This window comes from Coenobita brevimanus, chromosome 29, assembly GCF_032717465.1.
Source record: "Coenobita brevimanus isolate Jiangsu-jjx chromosome 29, ASM3271746v2, whole genome shotgun sequence".
In the NCBI taxonomy this organism is placed as follows: Eukaryota; Metazoa; Arthropoda; class Malacostraca; order Decapoda; family Coenobitidae; genus Coenobita; species Coenobita brevimanus.
The window spans coordinates 41429379-41451854 of NC_136982.1; the positions used below are offsets into that span (position 1 = coordinate 41429379).

General features: G+C 40.5%; 1 protein-coding gene across 1 annotated transcript in view; it reads right to left on the reverse strand.

The window, feature by feature from the left end:
* The window catches only part of LOC145395021 (TBC1 domain family member 2B-like), a 199265-nt gene that overhangs the window by 174096 nt on the left and 2693 nt on the right, over nucleotides 1–22476 (reverse strand). Inside the window, exons 2-14 of the mRNA XM_080268766.1 lie at nucleotides 21877–22021; nucleotides 20310–20520; nucleotides 19248–19444; nucleotides 18375–18502; nucleotides 16736–16937; nucleotides 14976–15238; nucleotides 11690–11848; nucleotides 10746–10875; nucleotides 10086–10208; nucleotides 8357–8485; nucleotides 5543–5674; nucleotides 4330–4467; nucleotides 3597–3773 (exon numbers count right to left, since the gene is read on the reverse strand). Coding sequence (XP_080124892.1) covers nucleotides 3597–3773; nucleotides 4330–4467; nucleotides 5543–5674; nucleotides 8357–8485; nucleotides 10086–10208; nucleotides 10746–10875; nucleotides 11690–11848; nucleotides 14976–15238; nucleotides 16736–16937; nucleotides 18375–18502; nucleotides 19248–19444; nucleotides 20310–20520; nucleotides 21877–22021 — 2134 coding nt within the window. The remainder of the gene's footprint in view (nucleotides 1–3596; nucleotides 3774–4329; nucleotides 4468–5542; nucleotides 5675–8356; nucleotides 8486–10085; nucleotides 10209–10745; nucleotides 10876–11689; nucleotides 11849–14975; nucleotides 15239–16735; nucleotides 16938–18374; nucleotides 18503–19247; nucleotides 19445–20309; nucleotides 20521–21876; nucleotides 22022–22476) is intronic.

The window sequence follows — 22476 nt, forward strand, 5'->3', positions numbered from 1 at the left end:
TCTGCCGGCGGGTGACTTTACACTCCCTCTTCTGTCTTTCACTCCTTCAATCTTTCCTCTTTCTGCCCTTGGGTGACTCTACACTGAGTGACAAGCCAAATGGTTTCCTGTACACCAGGAAACCATTTACTATGCTGGGTGGTAACCATATAACCACATTTTGGCACCTGGTGGTTTAGTGGGTAATTATTGTGCTCCAATCGGATTGAGCTGGAGCAGGTTTATATCCAAGGGGTGGTTGGGGTTTATTGCTCACGAAATTCCACTCAGGGATGAGTGAGGCTGGTCACTTTCATCTTAAATGTCAGGACCAACTGCCTAGCCCCGGGCTCCTACGCTCCTCATGGGGCAATGTAGGATTGGATGATGGATGGATGGATGGATATACTTCGTTCATTTTGAAGGCTCCAACATGCTCGCATGCGTTGGCCTTGGTCATCTATTGGAGGCTCTCCATGCTGCTCAATCTCTGGCAGATTCCCTATTCAGTCCCTTATCCCTGAGGTCACACTCAATGACCTCTTCCCAGGTCTTTTTCAGTCTACCTCTGGCAACGCTACCCTTAATATTAACCCTTCCTTCACCATTTTTCACACACTGCTCACCTATGATATCCCTGTTCTCCTTCTTCATCTAACTTGCCACCTTAGGGTGTGGCCACAGTTGCCCTCAAATACTGTCAGAAATATTGCTTGTGACATCTTAGATTCATGCCTCGAACATGTTAGCAACATGTCACAGATATGTTATGGGCAAAGTCAACGAACATGGTTTTCGAGAAAGTCACTGACATGTTCGAAACAAAGGTGAAGTAGTCGTGTGGTCCAGACTTGTGAGAGACAGTACCCAGCTACCTGGCTATGAGGAAGGACACCTTACTTGTCACAGCCACAACAGTTGTACTGTATTATATATATATATATATATATATATATATATATATATATTTTTTTTATGTGTCCAACTCTGGGCATAGGCTTCACAGCCTCCTCCCAAGGCCCAGTAGTCCCCCTACATACCATACACCACTACATGTCACCACAGGGACAAAAAAATATGTGCTCGTCGGCGATTTTGGGTGCGTCCATCATGTGAGACAAACCCCTATGGTGATGGACATCATTTTGTAAATGACTTTGTTAGAGATGACGTTGGACTACTACCGGTGCAAGTGGGGGATACTTCAGAATTTTGTAATTTCATTAGGATGTCAAAGACAGATTTTGAAATGGTACCACGGTCGCAGGTAATGGTCTACTGCTGTGTTAGATTCATGTCCGCAGCTAAAAGCCTCGTCCACACAGATGCTACCAACATGATTCCAGCAGAGTTGCCAACATGCTTGGGACACTTGTGTTTCAAACATGTCTCACACTGTTCTGGGCACAGCTTGAAACATGTTGCCAACACATATTTCGGGCAAGTGTGGCCGCATTCTTAAAAATCATATTCTTCATTTCCATACGATTCTGGTTACCAAGTAAAAGTCTCTGTGATTCAGACTTCGCCCTGTAAACCTCTTTTCTTGCCCTACACTTGGCAGCCAAGTATTCCTCTTTGTTACCACCGTTTCCTTTCCCGGAAAAGCCTTCTTTTCTCCATAACTCTTTCGCCTTTGTCTGTCAACTTGTACCTTTCCTTCTTGCTGGAAGTTTGCTCTCATTCAGCCAGTCCCAAAGAAGGGTGACCACTCCCAACCCTCCAACTATCGTCCAATTGCTTTAACGTCCTGTATTTCAAAAGTTTTTGAGTCAATTCTTAATAGAAAAATTTTAAGGCATCTTTCCTATCACAACCTTCTTTCCGATCGTCAGTATGGGTTCCGTCAGGGACGCTCCACTGGCGATCTTCTCACCTACCTTTCAGACTCCTGGTCATCCTCCTTTCGGGACTTTGGCGAAAGCTTTGCCATTGCACTTGACATCTCAAAGGCTTTCGATCGAGTCTGGCATAAATCTTTAATTTCCAAACTGCCCTCCTACGGTTCCTATCCTTCTATCTGTGCCTTCATCGCTAGCTTCCTTTCTGGTCGTTCTATAGCCGCTGTTGTAGACGGCCATCGTTCTTCTCCTAGATCTATCAACAGTGGTGTTCCTCAGGGCTCTGTCCTATCACCAACTCTCTTCCTTTTATTCATCAATGATCTTCTAAGCTGTACATCTAACCCTATCCACTCATACGCTGATGACTCCACCCTTCACCTTTCCATTCGGTTCCCGCAACGCCCATCTCAACAGTTACTTCAAGAAACAAGGGATGAGGCTATGGCACACCTAATGTCTGACTTGGCTCGTATCGCTGACTGGGGTAAAAATAATATGGTTGTCTTTAATGCATCTAAGACTCAGTTCTTACACCTATCAACCCGACAAAATCTTCCACAGGTATACCCATTAATGTTTAATAATATTCAGCTTAATCCTGAACATGCTTGGGGTTTCATTTACTCAAGACTTATCTTGGAAAGATCATATTACATCTCTTGTAAAATCTGCTTCTAAGAGATTGGGTGTGCTAAGCCGACTCCGCTCTTTCTTTACCCCTGCACAATTGTTGACTCTATACAGAGGTTTTATCCGCCCCTGTGTGGAGTACAACTCTCATGTGTGGGGACGCTCCCCACATACAGCTCTTCTCAATAGGGTGGAGTCAAAGGCTTTTCGTCTCATTAACTCTCCTCCTCTTACTGACTCCCTTCAACCTCTGTCTCTTCGCCGCACTGTTGCATCTTTATCTCTTTTCTATCGCTACTTTAATGGTCACTGTTCCTCTGAACTGTCCGCTTGCATTCCTCCACCTCTACGACGGGCGCGTAGCACCCGTCTGGCAGCAAACTCTCATCCCTTTTCTGTCCAACTCTCTAATGCAAGAGTTAACCGTTACTCCCAGTCTTTCATTTATGCAACAGGTCAGCTCTGGAACTGTCTCCCTCTGTCTGTATTTCCTGCTGCCTATGATCTCCAGTCTTTCAAACGCAGTGTGTCCAGGCATCTCAAAATGATCGGATCTTGAATTTGGCTCTCTATTGTATTTTGTTTTTCTCTTGGAGGGAACTGTTACTGCGGGCCATGGCCTTTGGTTCCTTCTTCCTCGCATAAAAAAAAAAAAAAAAAAAAAAAACTACAGCTTCTACACCCTCATCCCACCACCAAGTTACTTTATGTCTTGGTGGGCCTCTTTTCCGTCCACATACTGAATCAATAACTCTCATGAGGTTGCTCTTGAGAGCTCTGTACTGTTCATTAACACTTCTGTCAACATCTCCCTGTTGCGCCACCACTCTCCTCATCTCGCTATAGAAGGCATCTCTTACTGCATGGTTTTTCAGCTTCATTATTTTCCTCCTAGGTACATAAGTCCTCTTTTTCATCACCCACTCCTAAGGCACCAAGTCACATATCAGTAACTTGTGTTGCTGCACACACTCCTCACTCCCTATAACTTTAACATCCCTCACTAACCTCCTATCAGCCCTCCTGACCAAGAAATAGTCTATCTACCGGTAGCTGCTATTTCCCCCAGACTCGTATGTAATCAACCTGCCTACTTGGAAGAGAAATAAGAACAAATCAATAAAAATCTGTAGAATATCTGACCTTTGATCCCTCATAAAGGAATGAGTCCCAAATGGTGAGGTAGGTGATGGGAGGGATGACATCAATGTAGACACAGAGGAACCAGTTGAAGGTAAAGAGTGAGATGTCGAGGCCGTGTGTCTGGAGGTGGGCATGGAGGCGGGGCAGCTTCTCACTCACTAGGTCCTTCAGCACCCTCTGTCAACCCACTCTCATGTCAGTTCATTCATGTCTATCTATCTAACTATCTATCTGTCTATAGCATGATGTTTTAATCCCATTTGAGGTGCCCACAACATGTATTTATAATTACAATATTGCAGAACAGGTAGCAATAAGTAAATCAAGTTGAAGACCGTGCTGAAACTCATACACTGTTACAAATCCTATTACACAACGTAGATTTTTTTCCCCAACAACTTCCAGAACCTATTGGAAGTACAGCACACTAATTACAGTAGCTGATTTCGGCACCTGGTTTAGTTTCCATCCACAGAAATGGGGCATCCATGTTATGGCCAACTTCAATATGGGGTTTTCTTATGAGGAAGCAAGGAATTGCTTTTTTGCATATATGTATACAGAGAACCAACTAACTTTGCTTACTTTTGCTTGGATGTTTTCAGTTTACCATACTTGACATTTTAAAAGGCTGTGACAATGACAATTATGATGATGATGACAATGACAATGAGCATAAGGATGATGACGAGGATGGCAAAAATAATGACTACGACCCTGATAATAAACTAACCTGGTCAACCTGAGAACCGATGAGATTCTTGTTGTAATAGTCTTGAGGCATAAGGTACTCCACAATGTACACGAGGCACCAGAATGCATCCTCCTCGTTCAAAAAGAGTAGCGCAATGGCAGCAAGGCGATTCAGTCCCTGTAGGAATTAAGAGGAGTCTCATGTACACCGAAGTCTTCGTTTGAACTGCCATTTTTTACATTCTTTTTTTGCTATTAACTCTTTCAATATGATGATGCCTTTTTATTTTAGCTAAATATTCCAGGATTATTTTATTCAGTTATGGACAGACTTACTGAACTGGATAGGTTAGACAGTATATATTAAGTTCCCTCTACATGGGTGGGCCTCTTAATACGAACAGAGTCATCTGGTAGAATCAGGAATAAATTACACAATGACGTAACCACATCCATGAGATTATGACACTTCAGTCCCCATCAGGGTTAAGAAAAGTTTGATGTACAGTATGTCCTTGTTTATAAGTTGCCATTTTGACATTTTTTCACATTTAAGTCATCAGTATATTAAGGAAAAACTGTCCATTATAGTTCCCTTTCACTATGATACTGTGCAGTTTTAGTTTAGCCAACTCCTACTACCTCCAGATGACTTCATTCAGCTCTAGGGAAACCTCTTGTGGTGAAGGGGAAAATGAAGGCTATATTTAACCCCTCCAGCTCTGAAAGTCTCCTAATCTAAATATAACTGTTTTGAGACATCAACAATAAAATATCAAAGATATTCTCATGCTGTATGGCAATGATAAAATAATAACAGCTTTCCCATATTACCCTTGCTTAGTGAATGATGCAGAACATTTGAGAGTAGGTGACCAGCCTGTGCTCCTTGACGCATTACATTAAAAAAAAAAAAAAAAAAATCGAATCACTTCCTGGGATTTAACTTCTTCAAACAGAATGAATCCAGATGATTTTTTTTTTTTTTCTCATTATCTGCAAAATGGGCATATGAGTTCAGTGCTAAGCAACTCATTTCAAACATTTAAAGGGAGAGTGACCCATCGCTCACCCACAAGTAGTATCAAGCATCAACCATCACTCAAATTTAAATCCTTGTGAAATACATTCATTTGGACTGCCTTAACCCACTAGACCAACTGCAACTCCAGCCTCATCTGACCATGAACCCAGTGGACTGCAGGAAACTGGCCACTGATCATAAATATACTGGTTGCTTCAGAATGACCCACCTGGCAGTAGCCAACTTGGATGTTATGCCGAGAGAATGCCAACAACACTCGACGCAGCTTGGCTATTCCATCAGAATGAAAGGTTTCATAGTGTCGGTTGTTTGGAAGCGTTCGTAGCAAGTCCAGCTCAATCTGTTACCAAAATATTAGTATAACTTACATCAACTTACCTTCTATAATTTTATTGATTCTCTTACTAATAGTCTAAAGTGAAGATGCACAACATCCACAATATTTTTACGTTAAGATAATTTTGTAAAGTACTGTACAGTATGTGCATGCCAGTGTATGCATATGTGTGTGAAGTGGCACAAGTATATATGTGTATGCATATGTGTATGAGTCTAAATGTGTCTATACGTACAGTACAGTACATGTTGCTGTCTGTGTGCATATAATCCAGCGAGAACCGTACATTATCCTATAGGTCAATAAAAGCTATCTATCTATCTATCTATTGCCAGACGCCTCAATCCCATTTGGGGTGGCCACAAACAAATCGCCTCCAATTCGTCCTGTCCCCTGCCATTTCACTGCCCTGCTCCCAACTCACACACCACTCTCTCATATACCTCTCCACCCCATCCCTCCATCTCATCCTCGGCCTCCCCCTCCCTCTTCCCCCCTCCACCTCACTCACATATACTCTCTTCGTCAGTCTCTCACCCTCCATCCTCTCCACATGGCCAAACCACCTCAGTGTGTTCCTCATAACGCTTCCTATCACATCAACATCCACACCACAACGCTCCTTTATATCCTCATTCGTCAGCCTGCCTCTCCATGTGACTGCACAGGCTCCTCTTAAATAACTCATTTCCACTGCTCTCACTCTTGACTTGTGTCCTTCCAACAACGTCCAAGCTTCACTTCCATACGTTGTTGGTATCACAATACTGTCATGTAGTAACTTTTTCACTTCCATGCTCACTTCCCTGCTTCTTATCACTGCTTTCAAAGAACCAGCAACCTTTCTTCCCTGCTGTACCCTTTCAAGCACTTCACCCGCCAAACCTCCATCCTTACTCATCACACTACCCAAGTACTTAAACGTACTCACATTTTCCAATTCCTCACCAGCCAACCTCGCTGTACATTCACTGACTTCACCTCTCTCAAAGACCATCACTTTACTCTTCCCTACATTCACCTTTAGATTCCGTTTCTTATACACTCTCCCAAACTCATCCACCAAGCCTTGCAGCTCCCCTTCGTCTTCACTCAACAACACAGTATCATCTGCAAACAACAGTACAGGGAGTTTCCAAACACTATCCTCTCTCACCAGGGACACTCCAACATCCACTACCCTACCTTGTATCTCTTTTATTACCCCATCCATGTACAGATTGAACAACCATGGAGACATGACACATCCCTGTTTCAACCCAACCTTCAAAGAGAAAAATTCACTTAGTTCACTATCCACACGCACTGCAGCCTTAGCACCATCATACATACTCTTCACAGCATTCAACAACTTCCCATCTACTCCATATATTCTTAATACTTTCCACAATCCTTGTCTCTCCACCCTGTCATATGCTTTCTCCAAATCCATGAAAGCTGCATACAACTTCTTTCCCTTCTCTAGAAACTTTTCCACTAAAGATCTAAGAATGAATATCTGATCTACACAACCTCTTCCCTTCCTAAACCCTCCCTGTTCTTCTCCAACTAATTCCTCTGTTCTTTCCCTAACTCTGCCAATAAGTATCCTACCATACACTTTTCCTATTATACTAAGAAGACAAATGCCCCTATGATTACCACCCACACTTCTTTTTCCCCTTTTCCTTTGTACAAGTGAATAATTATACCTGACTTCCAATCCTCCGGGACTCTACCTTCCTCCCAGGCCAATCTGCACATCTTCCACATCCATTCTACTGCTGTCTCTCCCCCATGCTTCAGCATTTCACCACACACTCCATCAATTCCTTGGGCTTTCCCCAATTTAACTTTCTTCATTGCTTCCACAACTTCTATCCAACTGATTTCTTCCTGTCTTCTCACCTCCCTCCTTCTCCCAGCAATTCCCCAGCCACTTATACTAGCATTACTTCCATCCTCTATGTTCAACAATTCCTTAAAGTGTTCTCTCCATCTGCTCACTTTTTCTCCCTTCTCCACTAGTAATCTACCATTTTTATCTTTCATTCCCCTGCTAACCACACTTCCACCCTGTCTTACTCTCTTCACCTCTTTCCAGAACATTTTCTTACAGTCCCTCCACTTTACACTCAAATTCCTTCCAAATACCTCATCCACTCTCTTCTTACTCTCTCTTACTAATCTTTTCACTTCTCTCTTTCTTTCTGCATATAACTCTCTCTTCCGCCTCTCAACTTCTTCCACGCCCCTATTTCTCATCCATTCATTGTATGCTTTCTTCTTTTGTGCCACAGCCTGTCTCACCTCTTCAGTCCACCACGCTGTTCCTTGCACCCCCCTCCGTCTTCTCTTCCTCCCACACACCACATCTCATGCTGCACATATTCCTTCTGTAAATATCCTGCACACACCTTCCACATCCCCCATCTGCTCCAATTCATATTCGCCCAATCGTTCCTCCACTTCTCTCTTATACTCTGCTTTTTTCTCATCCTCTTGTAACCTTTCCACTCTCCTTGCAACTACTCCTTCCTCATCTTGAATTAAACAAAAATAGCACTGTATTACTGAACAATGGTTTCATGGAGATGTACCAAATTGAGTTAAAGTACATAGAGATAGCCTGAGAGAGACTACACTATATACTGAGATACACAAATTAATGAGACAGACTATATTCTGAGATGAACTAAAATTAACCTGTTTGGCTGCTGGGTCAAGGGTGGATGAAGAATCCCATCGAGCCAGCAAGTCTTGGTAGTAACTGGATGGCACAGCAGCCTTGAACGGTGCCACATGGGTGTCTATCAGCAACCGCCAAACCTTACCCTGAAAATAATAAAATAAATTAAATAAGAGAATAAATAAATAAATAAATAAATTTTAACCCCTGGAGTTCAGGAAATGTCCTTTTTAGTTATTCTTGCTTCTACCAGACAAGTTTACTCAGCCTCTCATGCTTAAGGGGTTAGCTGAGGCTATTTTTTTATACAGTTTGCAGTCTATCTTAAGCTGAAGAAAACTGTCAGATGGCAGGAATAAAATGAAAAAGACATCCCCAGGCTCAATGGGTTACAACGGCCAATTCCACATTACCCCATCTGAGACCCAGTCTACAAAAATAGATGCCCAGTCTACTCCCCTTAACGGCATTATCGAATACATGATCAAAATGCCTCCAGTCACCTCTTGGGGATCAAACTTTTGCAAGACTGTCATTCTGACTAGGCATTCCAACCACCAGACCACCAAGCACTTTTGCTGTGTTCAGTTTTCCATATTACAACATCTGTGCTCAACCGAAAGAAAACAAAAAAATAACCAATTACAGCAATATCTCATTTGCTCAAACTAATAGGAGGATGACTGAATCCAATAAAAGACAAAGTATAACACAAGCAATCTCTGCTATCAGAATATTCCTGAATATTTCATGTTACAGTTCAATACAGAAGGAAGAAAATCTAGTGCAACCACCTGAGTCCACAACACTATATATATAGCCATCATCATCACCATCCTGACCTTATTTTACCTAAAGATGGGGTGCAATAGGATACAAAATGAGGAAGAGAGAGAGAGAGAGAGAGAGAGAGAGAATCTGACAATGTTCCAACCAAAATAGGCCAGACTATCATTCACACATTACTCAAAATCATAGAATCCTAGCCCGACCTCACAAACTTGCCCATCTGGACTTCTTCTTCTTCTTCTTCTTTTTTTTTTGTCATGCATAATATGATGAAAAATGACACAATAAACTAATGAATGAATACTAACAAGATGCTAGATATAATAATACAGTATAAAATGCAGAAACTAGAGTGAATGCTAAGAAATGACCATACAGCTTCATAATGTGTTTGGCTATTCCTAAGATATTTATAGTACTGCATTAGACTATAAATGGTATAACAAAAAAAATGCCCAGTGCGTTTCAAGTGTCTAATAAAAGCAAAATCCAACAGAGTGAAATACAATACAGCAGGACCTTATAGCAGTCCTTGTAATATGTTGGTGGTTTATGTATATATCTATCTATTGCTAAATGCCTTAATCCCACAAGGGGTGGCCACAAACAATCTGCCTCCACTTCCATCTGGCTACCCTTTCTCCAACTCACATCCCTCTCTCTCATATAGCTACCTCTCCACCCCATCTATCAATCTCATATTGGTGATGTGTTCCAAAATATTAAAACTTTTTTCACATGACTGCACCTGTAAACTGAGGGAAACTAGCAAAATTTTCAAATTAGACAGCCTGTCTAGGTGGCAATGAAACATTAATGGGCAACTGTTATATAAATTCCTGTGGACTTAACAGCAAAAAAGGAAAGTTAAAAAAAAAAAAAAAGTAGCATATAACAATGGCTTTCTACCCCTGAAAAACAACATACAGTACCTAGACCTACACTTGATAAACTTACCTTGTACTGGTAAGGTATGCCGCCTCGTATAAGATACTTAAGCTCTGCGCAGTGTGGCAGTTCCTTAGCGCTGGTGCTTGCCAGAAAACTCTCCCATCGACTCTCCCAGCTAGTGCCACTTTGCTGTGAGATACAGTAAATACTACATTTCAGTACTAAACAGTAAGCAAAATACAGTACATCATATACAATGCACTACAACAATATAAAGGCAGTAAATTTTGTTACATGACTTGTCAGTATCACCCAGCTACAACACTTAACACTTTCATTATGATGATGTCTTTTGTATACCCCCTTGGGTATAAACCGAAACAGGCCCCATCTGGTTGGAGTGCCTTAATTACCCACTAAACCACCAGGCGCCATTGTCTGGTTATATGGTATCCACCCAGTGTAGTAAACAGTTTCCTGATGTACAGAAAACCAGTTGGCTTGTCACTCAGTGCAGTGTCACCCGCAGACGGAAGGAAGAGAAAAGAAAGAAGGGATGAAGGACATAGGAGGAAGGAAGGAAAAATGGAAAGAAGAGAAGAATGGATGGCCACCCGAGAGCAGCATCACACTGAGTGAGAGGATGATGAGTGCCCCCAACTACCACAAACATATCAAAATCAGTACTTGTATAGTATTTACAATAGATTGCAATACTGTAATAACCTGAGCTATGTGAGCCAGTGCTTGTGACTGCTTTTGAAGGTAAACTGCCTTGGAGGCCAGGCTGCAGTCATCTGGGGCTGTGACACAGAACCCATACTCATCATACTCACGTCCCCTTGTCTGTATCACTCTGTTAACGAGAACACACAAAAAATGCTGTAGTATCTATTAGCTTTACCAAAATAATGGAAAAATTTACTTTGGTAGTGCTGTGAAATATACTGGACTAGGTTTCTGCAAAGCCAAGAACTCATTACTCCTGTCATGTTGTCAATAAAGAGTGTAAGGAAAGGCAGAAAGGTTGCCACAACAAATTGCCATATACAATTGCAGTGGTAGTGAGTGATTTATCCTGACACTGCCATCAGCCATGGAGAGAAATGTTGTATCTTTACTGTATCTGTATAATACAGTTGAAAGCATCCTTAGTACCTGAACCATCAAACTCAATGCAGTACCTCACAAACTATGGCATACTATGAGCACAAATATAAAAACAGTTTAATATTTCATGCAATGAAGAAGACATGAAATTATGCTGCATAATCAGTCTGACAAAGCAATCACAGACTATCAATAATGGGAGTATCTACCTCTCACATCCAACAATTATTGACAGACTCTGAACTCCTTAATAATCCCAAAGCAAGCTGTTGACATCAAAGTTCCCAGGATGGTAATATCTTTAACCTCTTCTATCCGGTTACGGATTATTTTATTTTTCTTCTAGCTCTCTCCAGACAGTTTGGTGAGACTTTCTGAAATGAAGGGGTTAGAGAGACCCTTCATTAATCTCTTCACTGCAAGGCATCTCTCTTAAGATGAATAAAATACAGGTAGTCATGTGGTATCATAAATAAATATCCAAAAATATGTCCTCAAACTGTAGGGGTTATGCATATATATAGATGAGTGTAAGTATAAGCATAAATAGGCCATGATACCTGAGATCTGGCTGTCCATGGGCTTCAACAACATCTTGCAGGAGTCGTGACACAATGGAGCGATCATCTTGAGAGGCCCGGGGTGAGTGTAGCTCATTTAGCAGCAAGAGGTACTTGCTCTGTATCTGGTAGAACTTTGCTTCCCATTCACTTGATTCACTACAAATATAGCAATACTGTAGATTACTGAAATATCATAATAATGTTGAAAATTCTCATAAAATAGATTTACCTGGTACCTGATATGGCATGTCCCCATTCTAACACTAAAATTTTGCATCTTTGCTATATTTTCCAACCCCAAAGTCATGAACTGATACTAACTCCTTGAATGTAGCACAGCCACCTAATAACCATTAATTAGACTGCGTGTCATATGTGGCAGTCCTACTCACATCCAGCTGGTGTGTCTCTTGGTTACAAGAACACCACAAGACAAGCCACAATGTGAAGCATAATTTACTGGAGCTAATGGTTGTGAAGCTTAAACCTAAAGCAAGTAGAGGAATGCAAGCCCCTATTTGTTTATGATAATTTCTGACATATGTGTCAAATAAGCATGTCTGACCTTTTATGTACCACTGCCCTCTGTATTATGGGGTTCAGGCGATCATTAAAAAAAAAACAAAAAAACAAAAAAAAGGCACACCAGAAATGTCAGTAAAACATGAAGGGACTGCCCTTCACTTTATGATTTTTGTCTAACACACAGCTATTAGTAAACTGTAGCTGAATACAGCAATCATTACTGATAACCTAGAGTCCACAGGAACAGAGAGTGGCAATCGTAATTGACAACCCTGAATCCACAGGAACTGAGAATGGCAATCATAACTGACAACCTTGAGTCCACAACAGCATAATTGACAACCTAGAGTCCACAACTGCAGAGTAGGGCAGCTGTTATTCACAATCTAGAGACCACAACAAAAGAGTAGGACAATTCTTACTGACACCGTAGAGTCCACAGCAGCAGAGTAGAGCAACTGTTACTGACAACCTAGAGTCCACAGGAGCAGAGTATGGCAATCGAAATTGACAACCTAGAGTCCACACCAGCAGAGTAAGGCAATCATTACAGACAACCTAGAGTCCACACCAGCAAAGTAGGAAAATCGTTACTGACAACCCAGAGATCATGACAGCAGAGTAAGGCATCACTAGTGACAATCTTGAGTCCACAACAATTGTCCACATTCATTAGTTTCTTCTGACAACATATGGATAATCTGCACCTTTATTCCACAACACACTCCATTTCCTGATGGTACCAAGCACATATCAAAGTTTCGGTCAGACACAGCTATATATTTTTTTCACACCCAAGTATTGTAATGAACTAAGTTTCCATAAGCCATTCTTTCATGCTCTGGAATCTCCAGTGGCGATTGACAGACACATCCACTAATGATGAACGTGACTGCTATACGTGATATTTATATAATTAGCACCCAGTACGCCTGGGGCAACAACAACAACAATCTAATAAACAGCTGCAAGGTTGCTTTGCAGGCTTTAATTTTTCTTACTGGAGGGAAAAAAAAAAAAAAAAAAAAAAAAAACTTCTTTTACAAGAGATATGTAAATATGGACATCATTTGTTAAGTTTTATTTCAGTATAAAACTGCAAACTTGCATTTAACTTCTGACCTTGCTAATATCACAGTAACCTAAAACTTAGCTATACTGTACATAATTACATCCATCCATCCATCCATCATTCAATCCAATCTTTTGCTATACATTTTTGACCTTAACTTGCCTAGATTTTCATCCTTTTGCAACTTAATTCACGTATCTGAGTAGCAGAGAAAGACAACGTTATAGCTCTGCATAATTTCCATAACACTTTTTTATGACTAGCATCATGTTCTAGTGATAATCTATTGCTATATCTCAGCACTGAAGATGGAGAGATACCAAATCTGGGCCAGGTTAGAGCAATAAAAAAGGTATAGCCCAAAAGGAATATACAGGCCTGGTGCCAAGATACTTCCTTGAGATATTTAGGATGGGACTGAACGGTCTACTAGCCCTTAAATGGCTTTACGAGGTCTGTTCAGAAAGTATCCGACCTTAGGTTCTAAAAAAATACATAGCTAACCTGTTGAGCTAAGACACTAATCCCAACCAAAGTAGGCCCCTTCTGACATGACACATGTAGCCCAGCATTCTTTCCACTTTCTGAAACATTTTTCAAAATCAGTTTTCGGTACCTCGTGCAGGTGCTTCGTCAAGTTCATCACAATCTCTTCTCTCAGATGAACGTTGCTCAAGACAAGCTGGAGTGTGCAAATTGCGATCCAGACTTTCTTAAGACTGTTATCACTGAAGATGAGACTTGGGTGCATGGGTCCGACCCAGAAACCAAAGCACAGTCATCCCAGTGGAAGCATGCAGGGTTGCCTCAGCCAAAAAAAGCAAGACAGGTCTGCAGCAAGGTGAAATGTACAAGCATGTTGACAACTTTATTCAATTACCATGATGCTGTGTATCTCGAATACGCACCAGAAAGTCAGACTGTCAAACAAACATTACTACCTGGAAGTTATCCGTCGTCTTCATGACGCAGTTCGGCAGAAAAGACCAGACTTTTGGAAAGCGACAAGTCGGAAGCTGCGCCATGACACTGCCCATGCCCATTCTTCTCGACTAATTCACGAACTTTAGGCCAGGCACAACATCCAAATGGTCCGGCACGCCCCCTACTCACCAGACATGGCCCCGTGTGACTTATAGTTATTCCCCGTGTGACTTATAGTTATTCCCCATGTGACTTATGGTTATTCCCTACGCTCAAAACTCTGCTGAAGGGTTCCCAATTTGAGATGACAGAAGAAATCATGACGACGAAGTACCTGCAGGAGATACTAAAAACCGATGCTGAAAAATGTTTCTGGCAGTGGAAAGAACGCTGGACTACACGTGTCAAGTCAGAAGGGGCCTATTTTGAGGGAGATAAGTGTCCTAGCTCAACAGGTTAGCTGTTTATTTTTCTAGAGCCTAAGGTCAGATATTTTCTGAACAAACTTTGTATGTGAGCAAAATAACCCACCCATCATTTGGACTTACCCTCTGTTGCAGCATCTTAACTCATTACATTACCATATATCCATGTGTTAGATATGGAGTATGGTTACCACCAAGTGTAGTAATGTACGGTGGTTTCAGAAGTTACAGGAAATCATTTGGCCTGTCATTCAGTGTACAGATACAATTCAAGGTAATTATAAGCATTAAAGTCATTTTATATTAACATCATGAACAGTTCAAAGGAGGCACTTACGTAATAAGTTTCTCCTCTCTTTCCGAGGCATGCTTCCTCAAGAGGTTCAGCTCCAGAATCTCCTTATTCAAAAATAAATTCTGACACCTGTAGGCCTCAAGTGCATCCTTGAGAGCTTCATCCTCCGAGACAGATGTCTGCGTCCCTCGCGAAACAGAATCAACTGTGGTGAAGGCCGGTACTGATGGTGGTGACTGTGGATCAGCACCAGACCTACAATCGTCCACCTGATGAGTCAAGCTAACAATTGCATTGTCTTTTGCCTGAAATAATAACATGTCACATTAATATTATCGTAATCTCCATCATCATCATCATCATCATCATCATCATCATCATCATCAATGGCATCTTCATCATTATCTTCCTGACTGTTTTTTCCATCTACAGACAAGATAAGAAGCTAATAACAAAACCATTAAACTAAGCATCAACTTACTGCATCTTAACATAACCGCAGTTGCCAGTAGGCATGAGTGATGTTATTATAAAGTATGAGTAGAAATAATAAAAGTGATGACTGTTTTCTCCTCTAAAAAACAGAAATGCAAACAAAAAGTGTATGTGAAGAGTTTGGGAGGCAGTACTTTAAATGATACAAAAGCTTAGAAGGAGGAGCAATGACAATGTACAGAATGTTAGAAACTGAAATGGAGAAGTAACAAACGATGACAAGCAGGTATCAGCAGTTGAAAGGCGAAAGAGGTACTACAGGAAACATACCGCAGTAAAAAGAAACATCATTTTCATTTGCGGATCTACAGAAGGCACTTGATATTTATATTGAAAGATCTGGGGAAAGCATTTAACAGGTTGCCAAGGATGGTATATCAGTGCAGATATTTATACCTCAGCTCACTGAACAATGGTTGTTTAGGATAGTCATGGCAATATATGCAAGCACAAGAACTGCAGTGATAGTACCTCATGTACAAATGAGAAGACTTTGGGGTAACCCCTTCACTACATCATCATCATCATCATTAATCAATCCTATGGCGTCCCATAAGGAGCGTACACTACAATGATGTGAATTTCAGTTTATCCCTGATATTTCCAAGGAAATTTATTCAATTCTTTATGGACAACTAACAGGCAACTACCTGATTACAGCTATACTGTATCTAATCCATACACCCTAGAAAGTGTGTCCTAACTGAAAAAAAAAAAAAAAAAAATCTTGGGATACAAATAAATAAATATGAAGCACTCAGAGACTGCAACACCCTACAACTGGCCTAAGGGTCGAAAATTTCCCTTTGTTCCTTGACCCTGACATTCAACCAACTGTGCTCAAAATCAAATTATTATACTCCTGTACTTCAGAGCAGCCCCCCCCACCACAATACATTTACTCACACCATGCATCAAACTCACACAACATACAATCCTGCAACATAACCTCAACAAAAGATTTCTGGGAGATTCAATCTGAAATGACCAATTTCTTGCACTCAACTGGGTTGACATCCAGATTTGCCTGAACAACAACCCACCTCATCTCAAGAGAAGTAACCTGAGATGGTCTGACCATGTGGAGAGAAGAATTAAGACCGAATAGGAAAGTGTATGTGTGTGAGGTAAAGAGGGACACTGATGATGAGGTGGAGAGATGGGTTGGCATGGTAAATACATGAGGGTGGTTTGAACTAGAGGGAGGGCAGCCTGATGATAGGTGACATGGTAACATGAAGTGGTCTTGTTCACGACTATCCCCTCCACGATGAAGACATCCGGCTATAGATAACAGACAGACTCACCTCCACCAGACAATACAACATGGAGAGTTTATCTTTGAGATGTTCCTGGTGAGAGGCAGCATCAGCCAACTGATCAGTAAGCTTGGCCACTTGGTTGGTCAAATTTTGATTGTCATGCTCCAGACTCACTATCTGACGGTCCTTGGCTCGCAGGATCTCCAGGACGTGGGAGTCTGTTAGGTCACTCCGGTCCAGACTGATGCTGCCAAAGAAAAAAACAGATATACAAGATATATTGACTTGTACACATCATCATCACAACCATCTGCAGTTCAACTAGCAGCAAACAGTAGTGAGGTGTGGGGCAGTTGTCATGGTAACAGGTAGATATGTTAATCCATTGTGTCCAGGCTTCTCAAAATAAATGGATCTTGAATTTGGCTCTCTGTTATCGTGTTTGTGTTTATTCTTGGAGGGAACAATATGCAGACTCCTGGCCATTGGTTACTTTTTCTTTGCATTAAAAAAAAAAAAAAAAAAAAGACATAGCGATGTGCATGTTGTTCCATGATTCCCACAATGCATATAAATATTATTATTCTCAAGTAAGCTGTGTTACAGAGGGATGCCATTCTCTGGTGGCACTGACACAACCCAGTGGCTCTGTCCCCCAGTTACACAGACATCCCTCAGCTCCTTCCATATCCCTTGAATGGAGGAAGGTGTACTGCAGGAGAAGGGCAACTTCAAGTTGCAGTCCACTGGGTTCACATCAAGATGGACCTGAGGTCACAAAAACAACAACTCATGCTAGTATCCACAGTTTTTCTTTTTACTACACTACATTATTACTGTACCGGTACAGTACGGTATGTGATTGTTGGTAATGCATTTTGGGTACTTTTGGTAGAGGTATATGAGAAAAAGATGACTCTGACTAAGTGGCCAGTACCAGACAGGTCTTTATAATGGTCTTAATATGCTTGGGTTAGGTTGTTTTCTTTTGCACAGCAATTTTCCGGAAGACAGATGCATTATTCAAGGTGCACCTGTATTCTGTAATATACAGTATCTTGCTACATCTAAATTATTTCCATTAGCTTTGGATACTTCAAACTGGAGGAGCTGATGAAGATTCTTTAACCATTTCAATATAAGAAGCTCTTCCAAAGTTGAACAAAATCATCTGAAGTAACATACTAAAACAAACGTCACTGGATTCAAGGAGATAGGAAAGAGGTGCCAGAAACCCTTATAAGTTACTGTGAATTAAAATACATACCATAATGTAAATGAGAGGATAAAGCTGGCAAGGATATGGTCAATAGTACAGAGATGAAAATAAAGCTGATGAGAATATGGACCAGAATGAAGATAAGCTGGCAAGAACACGCCATAATGTACGGAGAATAAAGCTGACACAAATATGGCTAACAATGTGGAGAAAATACAGCTTACAAGAATATGACCAATAGTGTAGAGGATAAGACAAAGCTGACAAAAATGTAGTCCACAATTTAAAAAGGATAAAGCTGACAAAATTGCTGTTGACAGTGTAGAGGCGAGGATAAAGCTAACAAAAACATGGTCCATTGTGTAAAGGAGAGGATAAGGCTGACACAAATATGGTCTATAGTGAAGAGAAATGATAAAGCTGGCAAAAATACCATCAAAATTATTGAGAAGAGAATGCACTTACAGAGTGGCCTTCTCCTGCTGAGTGGCATTCAGTTCCTTTTGCAGCACAGCGATCACTTCTCGGGATGCTTGGTACTCATCCTGGGTGGCAGCCAGATCCTCTTTGGCTGAAGCAAGTTCTGAACGCAGCTGATACAAAAAGACACTTATATCAGCCTTTTTACCCACCACTCATTCAAGTACTGTACCTGAACAATGGCTGTGGGTGAAGGTGATCAAAAAAAAAAAAAAAATCCAGTTCTGTTGTTTTAATTAAATTTTTGCTACTTCAAGATGTTTTTATTCAGCTAAGAAGAGACTTTTCAAACTGAGGTAGTTACAAATAATCTCAGTCACTCCTACTGCTACTACAACTAAACAATATTATCCGGAATACACTGGCATGCCTATAACTAATACCCATAACAGTTTCAGTTACTCTTTTCACAACGACAACTGAATAAAAGGATCTGATGGTACACTGTACTATGATTAAAATAAAAAACTTTGTCATTGGACCGAGATGCTTATATATTTGATTTTTTTTTTTTAAACAAGCATTCTAACAAGACATAACTCCACCAGTGCTAATATTCTATGAACACACCAAGAACACTTACTGACAAGCAGTATTCTGCATTATTTAGTCATGCCAATTCATGGCTGGTGTTTTTGTGCTCTGCTATAATATATCCAGAACGAAACAAGGAAAATGCACCACATCCTGTTCTACAACTACTGAGTTGCATTTCCTACTATTTCAAATGCATCCATCTAAAGAGTATCTGCTTTTTAATATATCAGCACACCATGCAATATTCTACATAAAGTGCACTGGGAAAGCAGTGTACCAATTATAAAACTAGAGAAAAAACAAAAAAACATAAAATAATACCTCCTCACACCTCCTGCATGCAACTCTGGAATGCAAATTGGGAACATCAAATCCATCTTTGCCTTCAAAAGATGCTGATCTCCTTCCTCGAAAAGAGCTGCGAAGTTTACGCCCAATGTTGCCAAAGCTGAGATCATCCGATGGTGAGCCAAGGGGGCTGTGTCGGACTGCCTGAGGACTGGTGGGAGACTTGGGGGCTGATGAGGGAATCAATACTGTAAGTCCTCATTTTAAGTTGCCTTTATTAATGTCATTTTAAGGTGCCATTATTAATGCTCTTTTTTGCACTTACAGTCCACATTACCTACTGGAAAACTGCATATTAAAGTTCCATTGTTACCAAGTGAGTTGATTTTCATTTCCCTCCAATTTATAATAAAAATGTAGAGAAAAAAATGTTATATTTTCTAATATATAACTGTGTTACAGCGAGGACTGCCTATATTCTGAATTACAGCACCAGAAACAAATAATGTACAGGTACTCAACACAGGATGTGTGCAAGCAGTGATACTTTGAGTGATATTACTTAAAATAAAAATATATTTGGTTTTAGATGATAGGATAAAAGAAATTTTAAACATGCTTATTTCTAACCTTCAAAAAAAAAAATAGATAAATGACTCATGAACAATTTTAAATAAAAATAAGCATTATTTAATCAGCAATCTAATAATGAAGCTGTTTTACTTGGCATCTGTGGTTAGACAGAAGCTCCCTTTAAGAACTAATTGGCTATCAATTACATTTCCTGTGAAATAAAAGCTGATCCCATTACTTAAATCAATGCAACAATACTAAAAACCATTTTTCTACCACTACATTAAAATATCAGTATTAACTGCCAACAAACAAAATTTATTCAAAAGCCACTTAAAATTTATGTTATGCATATTGCATCTGTAATACTGCACTTCAATTTGCATTCCTTTATTCATATATCATATTAAATGCACTTGAAAATGTAAGTAAAACTATGCTCACTTCGCTACAGAGTAATAACATCACAGTTATACCTCAACAAGACATGCACACCATGAAGGCACTATGTACAACACTTACATTCACTATTGCTTTTGAAAATTTTGCGCTGAGAATTAGGCAGCAAACTGGCAAGTGCTAGTTTGGTATCAAATAGTGTGGTAGGAGGTCGTGGGGGTAGCTCCTCTTTGGCATGATCACTGTGTTGCATGAGAGGCACCACCAGGTCATGGTGGGGGTCAGGGGTCGGAATGGGAGCGCTAACATCCTGAATCAACCCAGACTTAGGACGCTGAAAAAGATGATTAACATACACAGTAAAACACATTATATATCATTTACCTTAATCAACATAAATAATAAGGCATTTCTTCTATTGTACTGTATGTCCTGATTTCACAGTGTCGTGGATTGCTCACATGGAAGAGTTAAACCTACATACAGAAACTATGGCACCTGGTAGTCTAGTAGTTAGAACAGCACAATCAAAGGGATGGCATACCACAGATTCAATCCCTAAGTGGTGACTGGAAGTTTTTCAGTCATATATCATAAGGTCATCAAGGGAGGTAAGCTAGTCATTTACCCAAAAAGGGCATACAGTAGCCTAGCCTCAGGCTCTTTCATTGAAAGGGCAGTACGATGGAATTGGTTGTTACTTCTTCCCATTACTTCATTGAGATGATATGATAGTTTTGGCCTGTTCGGAACCCTCTACCTTTGCATCAGGCAGCCCTCTCTCCATCTCACATCATCCCCATTCATAAAACTGTCCATCTCATCCACAATCCCTTTGTCCTTCCTCTCTCCCTCCGACTCACTCACATACACTCTCCTATTCAATCTATAACTCTGCATTTGCCCCACATGGCCAAACCATCAAGGTGTAGTCCTCCTAACACTTTCCAGCACATTCACATCAAAACTACAACATTCCCAAACATCCTCATTTGTCTACCTAACTCTCCATGTAACTCCACATGCTCCTCCCAGACACCTCATTTCAGCTCCACTCATTCTTGACTTAAGCCTTTTTAACACAAATCAGGCTTTACTTCCATACATTAGTGTGGGAATCACAATACTGTGGTCTCAATAAATACAATATCCATATGCAAGTATAACTCTTCTACTTTCTACATCCTTTTATGATGAAGTCCCTAAATTATATGGTCATGCAACTCAAAGGCAGAGTTCTGTGAAAAAAAGGCTTGGACACTATACTGCCAGAGAACTGAACCAAACTCATTCCAAGAAGTGACCACCAGTGTGGTAACACAAATCATCATGGTTCTGTAAGCCCTGCAATACAGTACTTACACACTACAGCTGAGCTAGAAACTACAGAAAAACAGCAATCACACGAGATATATATACTATAGTGTTTCAAAATCATGATCATGTATTTAACAGTTCTATTTACTTCTATCTCAGTGATATGTGATTCACATGTAGTACTGCACAGTGTTCATCACATTCCTAATCTGGATTTTGAAGCTGATACCTTCAGTCTGAGGGGCCTCACCTACTGTTTGCATATGAAAGTTTTCTGAAGAACCCATAAAAAAAAAATAATAATAAAAAATAAAAAATAAAAATTGTTGGGACATCAGTAGTTCTTTTACGCTACATTAGTCCTATACTGTACCTCAGTAGATGTTGTTCGGCTGGCAGGAGTTTTAGTGGCCGTGCGTTTCTGACTAAATTCTCTTCGAGCAGCCTGTAACTGCTGCAGCCAATGCATTCGGTTTTGTGCTGTAGAGGCATCTAGTACGATCTCATTGCTTCCATACCTGATAACAGGGGAATATGAGGAATATAACTTGGCTCCACTGGTAGGGCTGGATAAGAAATGGTGATCTCAAGTGCTCGTACAATTTAAGATGTGAAGCTGAAGTGTCTAGTGACCAAAGACCCTAAGTATGTGCTCTGACAATACAGTCACTGAAAAAGAGTGAATGATTATAGAGGTGAAAAAGGTATACTGGTGACAGACAGAATACTGACCCCAGGAAAAACTGACATATCTAACTAACTAAACCTAACCTTAGCTATATACTTCATCTTATTTCAGGTTTGATATATTTACATACTGAGGTCAACTTTTCACAAGGTAGGTCAGTTTTCCAAGGGGTCTCAATTCTACATGATACCAGAACCAATACTGGTAACGTTCAGGTGAGTGAGGCTGAGGCAGGGGAAGGCACGGAAGGCCAGGAAAATGGCTGGAGCTGTCAAGAATGAATAC